Below are 11,350 nucleotides of genomic sequence, written 5' to 3'. Positions count from 1 at the left end.
CTCTCTTAGCATGTATGCAGTAGGTGCTCACTAAGCACTGTGAACTAAATTGAATTTGGTAGAGTCCCCCGAGGGGTGTGGATGCTGTTTGTGTCCCTGGCAGTGCGCTATGGCAGCGGCAGGGAAGGGTGCAAGCTGGGAGGGGTCCAAGCTAAGGCCCCATCCCTCCTCTGGAGAGCCTGGCAAGCAGATAGGAGCAGGGTGGGGATGTCCTCCACCTGGCATACAGAGAGGCCCCACAGATACCACTGACCAGGTTCCATCCCTGCATTCAAGCCCAATCAGCCCTGCATTCGGATCTCACCCTTAGTTTCATAAAATCACTTTAATCCATGGGCCAGAAAAGCCGGTTGTGGGCCCCTGGGCAATAGCTCAGGCAGGAAATTCCCAAAGCTCCCAGCTGCACAGTTGAGCAAGCAAAGCTGCCTCACCAGACCCCTGGAGTGAGCCAGCCACCAGGACAGAGATAGGGATCAGCTGCATGGGGCGAGAGCATCTCTGAGCCCAGGCAGGGGCTGGGCTCACCCTTTCTCCACCTGCCTGGGAGGGCAGGGAGCACTAGCCCTTGACTCTCTCCTCACCGGGGATTCAGGCGATTACTTTCCTTCTTTATCCTCTAACTTTGAGTCCTGGTCATGGTCCCTGCCTCTCCTGAGGTCCCTGCCTACAGCTCCTGGGGCACTGAGCCATGGGGCTAAGTAGAGTTAGGAGGGAGGGCATATCCCCCAGAGGGGCACCTCTGAGCCATGACATTAACAAGCTGTAGAGACAGCTTTTCCAAATCATGGCTGGGCTAATCCTGAAGTCATGAGGGTCCAGCAGCCTCTTCCTGCCATTCTCTGGGGCAATGGACAGCCTGGTCATTCTTCTGGGGGCAGCAGACCACTGACCCTGCTGGTCCCTGCATTTCCAGGATCTGAAGACCTGAAGGTCCCTTGATACTAAGAGGCCTGTGCCCAGGAACCCCATCTGTCTACCCGCCTAATTAAACCCCTCCCCGGGCAATCCGAGACACTGCCAAGAGTCTTCCAGAGGGTGGAGCTCTGAGTCAGAGTATAAGTTCCCCATCTCACTGCCCAACGGCAGAGCCTCACAATATGCTGCAGAAGCAGATGCTTGTCTCAGTCTCCCACAACCCGTCACACCCAAGCCAAGAGGAAGATGGCAGACCCTCCACCACCTGCACCTTGGAGGTGAGGGGGCAGGGCTGGGTGGGTCCAGAGCTGAGAGCAGGAGATGGGTTCAGGTAGGGCTGGGGGCACTGCAGACTCCAGAGACATGGAGCACCTCGGCTAGGGCAGCCCCTGCCTGGCACCAGGGGACACAGTCTGGCCCAGTTGGGGCTGGGCTCCTGGGTGGATGGCCCAGCTGCGGGTACCCACAGGCTTGACGAGACTCTATGGACTGGCTCAGGGACGTCCTGGGCCCAGCAGCACCCAGGACAGTGCTCAGCACTGCTGGGGGTGGATCACATTTGGCCTATCCTAACAGTGAGCAGGCATTTACCATGTGGACGTCTTGAACTGCCTGTTGTGAGAGTGTGTGGTGTGGTGTGGTGTCCGGTGAGGATCGGTGCCATTGCCAACCTGTCTCCACTGGCCATGAGGCACCCCTCCTGAGTCTGTGGTCCACAATCCTGGATCCATGAAGCCCCTCACGGCCTTGCAGAGACACCCCAGGTTCATGGGTCAGGTTTCCAGGGCTCTAGACCAGCTCTGCCTTGGCTTTCCCATCGTCTCTGTCTTCCAGTTTGCTGTAGGCATGCCATGGCAAGGGCTGTCAGCAGCAACATCTTCCTCCTTACCTTCCCCCAGCCCGCACTAGATCATGGAATGAGGTGAGTGATGCCCTGAAAGTGTCTTGTCCCTTTGGGGTGGGAGGTAGAGGCCCTGCTCAGTCTCCAAGGAGCCCAGGAGGGAAGCCACATGGTGCCTGGTGTCCCGCTGCCTGGGCCAGGATAGACGTCGCCTTCTGGGCTGTGTTTCTCCACAGCCCTCAGGGGGCTGAGATAGCCTCTGGTGCACACATGCTCCTGCCTCTCCTGTCTCGTTGAGTCTCCAGGAGCTTGGGCAAGGAGAAATCTGCACAGAGAGACAGAGCCTACCTTGAAGCGGGAATGAAGAAATTGAGAGCTGTGCCCATCCCTCTCAGGTCCTGGAGGGTCCATGACTCAGAGCTGGGATTTCTTGCCCAGACCTCTCACCTAGCCTTGGTGATAAAAAGGAAAACAGCCATAGTGGCTCCTCCCAGGTGACCCCTGGTCTGGGGTGCTGCTCAGAATAGCAGGGAAATGCTCTGGGATCCCACAGAGTTCCCATCCCAATGCTCTCCTTTTAGGGAGGGCCCTTGCCTCCTAGAAGCTATCACCAGGCTATCACCAGTGCTCTGACACAGGTGTTGCAGGGAACTGATGGATACACCCACCTCTCTAGGGAGGAGGAGGTGGCATCGCCAGCCAGGCCTGCCCTGAGAAGCCCGGCGGAGGGGAGTTCCCACAGGTTCCTCGGGAGTTGTCCTCCCTCGTCAGCACCCAGACCTCATGTGCTGGTGTGGTTAGGGTATGTCTGGCCCTGACCACTTCTGAAACAGTGTTGTTAGACCCTCCTCCCAACCCTCATCCGCACCTAGGAGCCAGGCCCTGGGAGCCCATCTGCAACTAAATATTCTTCTAATTGGTGATGATAGCTAGTTTCTTGGGGTGTGAGGACAGCCCCAAAATGGGAGCTGAGGGTTTTACTCCTGCCTCTGCTATTAACTAGTCTAGTGCATGACCTGGAGCAAGCTTTTAACTGAGTTGGTTAATTCACGGTGAGAGCCAGCCTCCAGGTGGACAGAAAGGGCTCTGCCCTGCAATCAGGTGGATCTGCAGCTGAGTCCTGGCCCCGCCCCTTCTGGGCTGTGTGACCCCATGTGAGATGCAAGCTCTCTAACCTCGGTCTTCTCTGCAAAGCAGGATAATAGTACCTTCCTCAGAGTTTGGTTGGGATGGGGGACCGTAGTTGAGAACAAATGCAGCAACCCCAGGTAGAGCAGAGCCCAGCACACTAGAGGAGGGTAATGAATGTATTCCCAGCTTCCCCACCGAAGTCCTATCTCTTAAAGTGAGGGTTTGGGAAGGGGTAATATTGGATTGCACAATAGCCAGTGCTGACAGTCAAGCTCTTTTCCATATGAGCTGGCAAGATGCCCGTGTCCTGAGGAGTTTTCGGGGGAAATGGAGTCCTGGCAAGTCCAGCCCCAGGGACTGAGGCGAGGGAGGAGGCTGGAGCCAGGTGTGTCTGCAGCCTGAGCAGTGACTTCCCAGCAAACTGCCATCCAGCCACTCTCCGTGCACAGCTGTTCTGGTTATTAAAGTGTCTAAATACACTTCTCCACTGGTTGCCAAATAATCCCTGCCTTCAGTTCTAGCCCTCTGAGTACTGCCTGGTCCTTATCCCAGGACCCTCCAATACCCCCATGAACTGGAGGATTACTACCCATCCCAACTCCAGGGCCGCAGCCTGGCCATGCCTGTTGTTAAACTTTCACCCTGATACCCAGACAGGGCATCCTATTGGAGGGATGAGCTTGTCCAAGTCCCTGAAGTTCTTACCTGGATCCCGTAAGCTACCCCATACACTTGGGTTCCGTAAGCTCACTGGTTTCGGGTTCCCATAGTCACAGACGCTGTACTTTGATCTATTACATCTTTCTACTGTATTACGTCTTTCTACTCATTACCCCTGGGGCCATGAAGTTTTGCTTATGTCTAGCACCACTCCAATTGAGCTGATTATATCAGGAGCAAAATATGTACACTCGTGTTAATCCCTGAAGGTCATTTTTCACAGACCTCATTTCTGGAATCATCTGGGCCCAAGACCTGAGTCCCATGTTCCCACTGCCTTCCTCTCCGCACGGCTCCTCTGGGCTCTCTCTCAAACCCTCCAGGCTCTGGCTCCCTGCTGGCAGATGTAAGAGTGCTTTGCAGTTGGGTGTCTTCTGCAAATTCCTGGGCTAAAGGTGTAATCTGAGACTCCAGGTTGACCACAAAGGAGCCATCTGTGGCTGCTAGAAAGAGAGAACTTCTCCAAGTACGTTTACAGTTCTGATGTGCTCTGGCTGTTTAAAAAAGAGAGAGAGGAAGGGCTTCCCTGGTGGCGCAGTGGTTGAGAATCCGCCTGCAGATGCAGGGGACACGGGTTCGTGCCCCGGTCCGGGAAGATCCCACATGCCGTGGAGCGGCTGGGCCCGTGATCCATGGCCGCTGAGCCTGCGCGTCCGGAGCCTGTGCTCCGCAATGGGAGAGGCCACAACAGTGAGAGGCCCACGTACCACAAAAAAAAAAAAAAAAAGAGAGAGAGAGAGAGAGAGAGAGGTGATGAAATGTGTCAGAAGAGCACTGTAAATAGAAGGACTGCCAGAGTGTGGGGATTATTTGGGGGCTTTGGGGGAATGAAGGGTGAAAAGACGACTCTGCCAGGAAAATAGATTTTCAGAGGACAAGACCAAGCCCAAGGAGATCAGGGCAAGCAGCACCTGTCTTCGTGTTTGCCGACAGTCGCTTTCAAGTAAGGTGACAGTATAATTGTGCTTACGAACATGGGCTTAAGAATTAGAACTGGATTCAAACTCAGTTTCCTGTGATTCTAGCTGAGTGCCCGAAGTCAAAGGACTTAGGCTCAGATTCTCTATCTGTAAAGCAAAGCTAATAGTAAGATAAAACATAGAGATTATATACACAACACTTAGCATTTGGAAGACACTCAGCAGATGGTAGCTGTGTTGTTAATGGGGCTGAGGTAGAGTAGAAAGAAATGGTCAGCCTCATCGGAAGGTATCGTGTTAGATGACAGCAGAGAGCTTTTCCTGGAAGGCAGGGAGAACTCAAGTGAGGTCCTGCGGGAAGCTGTGGATGCTCATTCTCTGCGAGCGAAGACACAAGGGAGCTGGGCAGGACCAAGGGCAGTCCCTCCTGGAGGCGGGAGAAGACCTATGATGGCCAAGAGGTTCGTGACCCTGGGTTCAGAGACATAAGGAGTGACCCCTGCCTGGGCTGAGGCCTCAGGCGGCTCCCCACTTGTAGCCCTCTAGCTGCCTTCTGAGAAAGTGGGCCAGGGGGAACAGGTTGCACCAGAAGTGCTCTGCTGGACGAAAGCTGACTCCTGCCTCCTCACCAGATCAAACCAGGACACATGCTCTGCCCAGGTGGGGAGTGAGAATGATGAGCCCACGTGCCCAGAGGCTGGCCAAAGGCTGAGCCGTATTTCCAGAACCAGAAGAGAAGTAGTGTTGTGACCTTTGGCCCAGTTACAAAGCTCAAAAGGCAATCCCATTAGAGCAAGTTATTGACCATGAATATATTCAACATTTCAGAGTTAATCTCACAGAAGGAATCCTCAGGCCTGTATGTGTCTGCCAGTGTGTGGCTTTTGTTCCGATTTTGAGGCAGCTGTTGGGGAGAGAGGAGGAAGAAACCCTAAAACTGACGTATCTATCTATCTATCTCAGGGACTAAGCAACTGTCTTCCCAGCCATCGTCCTATTGTTCCTGGTCAGAATTAAGCCCCAGAAGAGGCTGGAAGGACAGCCATCAAAGTAACAGTTCTCGGGGCTTCCCTGGTGGCGCAGTGGTTGAGAATCCGCCTGCCGATGCAGGGGACACGGGTTCGTGCCCGGGTCTGGGAAGATCCCACATGCCGCGGAGCAGCTGGGCCCGTGAGCCATGGCCACCAAGCCTGCGCATCCGGAGCCTGTGCTCCGCAATGGGAGAGGCCACAACAGTGAGAGGCCCGCCTAGCACCAAAAAAAAAAAAAAAAAAAAAAAAGAAAAAAGTAACAGTTCTCATGACACGGAAAAAAAAAATTTTAACTATGTGTGATGATGGATAACGAAACTTCTTGTGGTAATCACATGGCAATACTAAATATATATATCAAATCATTATGTTGTATACCTCAACCTTATACAATGTTACATGTCAATTATTTCTTAACTTTTAAAAAGATGGCAATACCTCTATTATAAAGGTTTTATGAGGATTAGAAACTATAAGAGAAGTGTCTAGCAAATACTAATGTTACCAAATGCAGGTCCGTGTACCCGATACACAGTGAGGCCAAACAATACCGAAATGTCGGAGTTTGGAGCAGAGGAAGGTTTATTGCAGGGCCATGCAAGGAGACTGGTGGCTCATGCCTTAAAAATTCCCAAACTCCCTGAAAGCTTTCAGCAAAGCCCTTTTATAGGAAAGGTGAAGGAGGGGCATGGTTAGTTGTTGCAGACTTCTTGGTGTCCGATCCTTTGTTCTTGAGGTCAGGTCACAGTCAGGTCACGATGTTCCTGTAAATCTCCACCAAAACAAATGTTATTCTCTCATCTGACAAGGAAGGGCAAGGTCCCAAGGCTCAACTTTTGCCCTCCAAGGTCCAGGCTCTGGTAAGAGGAGGGGGGTCCCTATGTGGGCTGGTTCCCTGCCTGGGAGCGTTGGACCAGCCTCCAGTCTAGGTCCTCCCGCCAGTGCCCAGGCCCGGCTGAGGAGGCAGGTCTCAGCTGGAGGCGCCCTCAGGGCCAGATCCCCAGACCCTGCCCAGCTCTCATCACTGAGGAAGCCAGGCACCCAGGAACCAGCTGGCCCTCGGGCTCCTCAGGCCACCCAAACAGGGGTGGGTCCCGCGGACCGTGACCCATGGAGACCCCGCCGCCATTAGGTCGCGGAGGCGGGGACTGGAGAGAGGTTCGCTGCTGCTTCGAGGCCTGGGCCCAGCCAGTAGGCGGCCACGGCGAGGGCTCTGGAGCTCTGCGGGTCCCAGTCCTCAGCCTGTCCCCCAGGCACCCAGCTCACCCGCTGGCCTGAGGCTGGAGGGCCCTGGGGAGAAGGCCGCTGTCCGCCTCCACTGCACTCTCTGCCCCAGGGCCCCCATGAGGCTGACTGAGCGGGACCTCTAACCCCTGAGCTCAGGGTCTCGTGCTAAGGGTCAGTGCCTGTCCCGCCCCACCCCGCCCCTACTGCAGTAGGTGTTCAGTAGATGCTATTACAAATAGTATTATCTCTGATAACAGCCAAGGCAGATGAACTATCTGTGGACAGTCTTGAGTTGAAAATAAAAATAATTATAAATAGTGACCTTCTCGGAGTGGTGGCATTATGGGGACTTTTTTCCTTCATACTCTCATGTTTTTCCCTAAATCCCAACGTTATATTTTTTTAAAATTTTTATTTATTTATTTATTTGTCTGCGTTGGGTCTTTGTTGCTGCGTGCGGGCTTTTTCTAGTTGCGGCGAGTGGGGGCTGCTCTTCGTTGCAGTGAGCTGGCTTCTCATTGCGGTGGCTTCTCTTGCTGCGGAGCACGGGCTCTAGGTGCCCGGGCTTCAGTAGTTGCAGCACACGGGCTTCAGCAGCTGTGGCTAACAGGCTCTAGAGCACAGGCTCAGTAGTTGTGGCGCACGGGCTTAGTTGCTCCGCGGCATATGGGATCTTCCCAGACCAGGGCTCAAACCCGTGTCCTCTGCATTGGCAGGCGGATTTTAACCACTGCTCCACCAGGCAAGTCCCCCAATATTATTTTAAATAGAGAAGAATTGCATCTTCTTGGAAAGGTAGAAAGTGATTCTAGTAACATGGAGTGGATGATGTGGAGAGGAAAGGGTTCCAGTTCAGAGGCCTCTATAAATGTCGTTGGGTGGGTTGGAGGAGTCCGATGGTGTCTGCCATGGGCATGGGCTGGGAGTGGACAGTAAAAAGACTCATCTAAGCCTGAGTAAAATGCTCAGGAAAAGGGCTTCCAATTCCAAGATCCAAACAAGCAAGACAGGGACGGAACAGGCATGAAGCTGTCCCTCTTCCCAGGTGTGCTGGCTCAGAGTGGGGTGAGGACAAAGCCCCTCACGTCCACAGCCTCAGGCCCCCTGGGGACCAGAAGCATCCTTCAGAGCCCAGAAACACGGATGGACAGTGGGGAGGTGACTTGAGTCTGGGCAGTGGTGCTCTCTCCGTCAAGGCCACCTGTCACGATCGCCCGAAGAGTGAGTCCACTGTCCTCTCAATCCACAGGAGGAGCTGTCTCCATGCCACCTGCTGACAGTGAGGGTCATCCGGATGAAAAACGTCCGACAGGCTGACGTGGGTAAGTATCCCCCTCCCTCTTCACTCCTTCTCTGCGTCTGGGGCCAGGATGGAGACAGGCCCCGGGGGAGAAATGGTCAGGTGTAGCTGTGTGTGCACGTGCGTGCGTGCATGCATGCATGCGTGTGTGTGTGTGTGCTCTGTGTTCAAGATGTATTTCAGACTTTGGGGTTTGTATCATTTTCCCAGGCCCCTCCCTCTAGCTGCTCCCTTGGCACGACCGGCCCCTGCAGTCGGCCTCCTCCAATGGCTCACTTGGCTCTCTCCTCCCCACTCTCCCCTCCCTGGGATCCGTTCCAGGAGTAGCTTCTCCCACACCGGGCACTCCTTGCCTCTGCATGAGTTTAGGGGCTGTTAGGGGTGGCGGGGAAGGAAGGGCCCTTGAGTACCATGGAGCCGACTGCCAGCCAGCCCCAGTGCCCTTCTCAGGACCTGGATCTCAAACGGGTTCTACCGTGCATGCCAGGTGCCCCACAGCGCCGAGTTCCTCAGTTCAGGCCTTGGATATGGTTTGACGCACCAGGGCTCTTTGTGCAGTGTCTTCTTGCAGCTTTAATGTCCCTTTCATCCCTGCCCCTCATGCTGCATTCCCAGATCACGGGGGCCCACGGAAGTCTTTGGCTTCAGGAAGAAATGAAGACATCTGGGTGGGCAGAACAAAAGCCCCTCCCTATGCTGCCCTCATCTCCCCCCACCCCATCCAGTGAGGAAGCTTGGCCCTCAAGGAGGAGAAAGCTCTGTGTCAAGGCCCATGGCTGAGGGGGTCCCCACTCACTGGTGACCACACAGGAATCGCCCAAGGGCTCCAGTTTCCCCAAAGCTCTGTTATACTGCCCTCACCCCAGGATTCAGTTAGCCTGGGAGAGCTGTGACACACAGGGAGGTGTCTATGCCCAAAGCAATTATAGAGTAGTAATAGAGGATGGCATTCTCATCTTGTCACCACAGAATTTTGAACTGGAGGAGGACACTGAAAGCTGGGAGTAGCTGAGGAAAGCTGCTTTGAGGGGACGAGGTGTGGGCATCCAGAGGCCTGGGGAGCCCAGTCTGAGGGAGAGGAGCTGCGTCCCCCCGAGTCCCTGCTGGGGGCCACCTGGGGCCAGACATCCAAACACTATTCATCCTCCGCACAACCTGAGGGCTTGGCTGTGGGGCCCATTTCGCACATTGCGGATTAACTGCCAAAAGCAGAATCAGTGTTTGATGCCAGGTCTGGACCGCTGGGGGGTGAGGGGAGACAAGCCAGGAGGAGGAGGTCATTCAGAGGGTGGACAGGAATCTAATTAATGGGCACCTGAGCTTTTGAGGAAGGGATTGCATGACTTCCCGAGGGCTTCTGTGCAGATTGTGCAAGAGCACAGGTGGGAGAGGCTGACAGACCTTCTGGGAAGCTGTCGCTGCAACACTGCAATGTAAGGATGAGTGTGGGCGTGGAGGAAGGAGGGCCCTGGAGCCCCAGAGAGAACAAAGGGATCAGGCAGCATTCAGACTGGGCCCCTAGGAGGGTGAGTGTCCAGAGCCCATGCCAGGGGAGCAATTGCAGCCAGCATCAGTTTGGGCCTGGCTCTGTCACAAGGCCAGCCAGAGGTCACGGACTTCTTGGGCTTCTCAGGACCGCTCAGGCCACCAGTGAGTGACCTGAGGAGCCTGGAAGTGTCCTCTGGACCCAGAGCCTGGCTTCCTCTTCTGCCTTTCCTGCCGTGCCAGCGTGGGTCATCAGACACCTCACCCCATTTCCCTCAGGGACGGCCACAGCTCTCACATGCCCGCAGCTGCCTCGGCTGCCTCGGCTCCTCTGGAGGCGTGTCTGTCCCAGCCCTGTGCGTCATGAGGGCCTCACACTCTCACCGCGTGCCTACACCTGTGCGCTTGGACCCCGCCCCCCCGCCCCGTCCAGGGCCCTTCCTTTTGTCTTCTCCCTGCTACACCCGTCACCTACAAGCCCTAGAGGTGGGGTTGGGATGGGAGCAGGAACCAGAGAAACAGGCTGAGGTCTGCTCCACCACCCTCTTCTCCCCCTTCCCCACACATGCTGCCCTTTGGGGACACCCTGGACCCTTTGGAAACCCCTTTTTATGTTTTCCTCATTTCCCTAAAGAACAGGGTCTGGGAGCAGCCATGGTGTCTGGGGGTGTCAGCAGCCCAGGTCACGTGTCTGGATCCACAGTTGTCACAGGCTGGGCTCTGTTGCTGCCTCACCTGGGTTGAGTCTATCCTAACCTCTTGCAGGTCCTGGGTTACCCTCGCCCCACATTGTGCCTTCCAGCTTAGATCAAAAACAAGCTCCTCTCTGGTTCAGTCCTGTAATGGGTGCCTGAGTTTCTAAGATTTCCGGGAGACTGAAAGGGATGAGATTCAGGGGTGACTGCCCCATCAAGGATCACACCACCCAGCCCTGGGCAGGGCTGGGAGAAAATCGGCCCAGAAATCTCCCCACTGTCAAGAGTTTTTATTCCTCTTGGGAAAATAAACTCAAACCAGCACTCCCAGGGGGTGTGAGGCAGGTGTCTCTAAGGTATTAGGAGGATAATGTTATTGACATCTGTAGAGATCATTGAGTCATCTTGGCCACCCACATTCTGGGAAAAGAGACATGTCATTTCTGATGACCAAGCCCTCTGTTACTTCATGAAGAACAAGGATTAGAACCTATTTGTGCTTAGGAAATTCCCTGAAGTCCCTGAAATTCTCAGAATTGGGTCATCCTTGCTTAACCACTCTTCATTGCCAGCTCAATGGTCACTGCCTTACAGTCAGCTAATGATGCCACGCCCCAGATTGTCATCTCATCATCCCTCCCTCCCCAGGATTATCTCCTCTTGGGCTGCACTCTCCTTCCCAACCTTGTGGGGGAGGAGGTGGAACGGCTCCCTGCGAAAGGACTGGGAAATAAATTAATGCTTGACATGTGGGTGTCTGATCAATCCTGGCTCTTCCAGGAGTCTTTTTATCTTAATTAGAAATTTAAGCCTTAGGCCAAAACTCCTGAAATTTTATTTAGTGGATTTAATGGGACAATTTTAGGCATGGACCGATGATAGGAAAGGGATGTTAGAGGGAAAGGGGCCTTTGCAGAGTCCTTCAAATCATGCTAAGCAAGTGGGTGTAGGGCTGGTGGGTCCCTGCCTGCAGGCTCCTTGTGCACAGAAGGCAGACCAGCAGGAGGTGCCCCAGAGCCCAGGAAAAGCCAAGGGAGGGGTCCAGGAGGACTAAGCAGCTCCCCAGGGAGTCTCCTTCTGAGCAG

At 54.5% G+C, this 11,350-nt stretch overlaps 1 protein-coding gene across 1 annotated transcript in view; it reads left to right on the top strand.

Annotated features, from left to right (window-relative positions):
- The first annotated feature begins 1,097 nt into the window (after nucleotides 1-1,097).
- Nucleotides 1,098-11,350, top strand: part of PLA2G4E (phospholipase A2 group IVE) — a 45,875-nt gene continuing 35,622 nt past the window's right edge. Inside the window, exons 1-2 of the mRNA XM_059058034.2 lie at nucleotides 1,098-1,193; nucleotides 8,035-8,107. Of these exons, the coding sequence (XP_058914017.1) occupies nucleotides 1,098-1,193; nucleotides 8,035-8,107 (169 nt within the window). The remainder of the gene's footprint in view (nucleotides 1,194-8,034; nucleotides 8,108-11,350) is intronic.

Source organism: Kogia breviceps, chromosome 3 (assembly GCF_026419965.1).
Source record: "Kogia breviceps isolate mKogBre1 chromosome 3, mKogBre1 haplotype 1, whole genome shotgun sequence".
Lineage (NCBI taxonomy): Eukaryota > Metazoa > Chordata > Mammalia > Artiodactyla > Physeteridae > Kogia > Kogia breviceps.
Note: the sequence above shows the minus strand (reverse complement) of the source record. Positions and strands in the feature narration are given on the sequence as shown.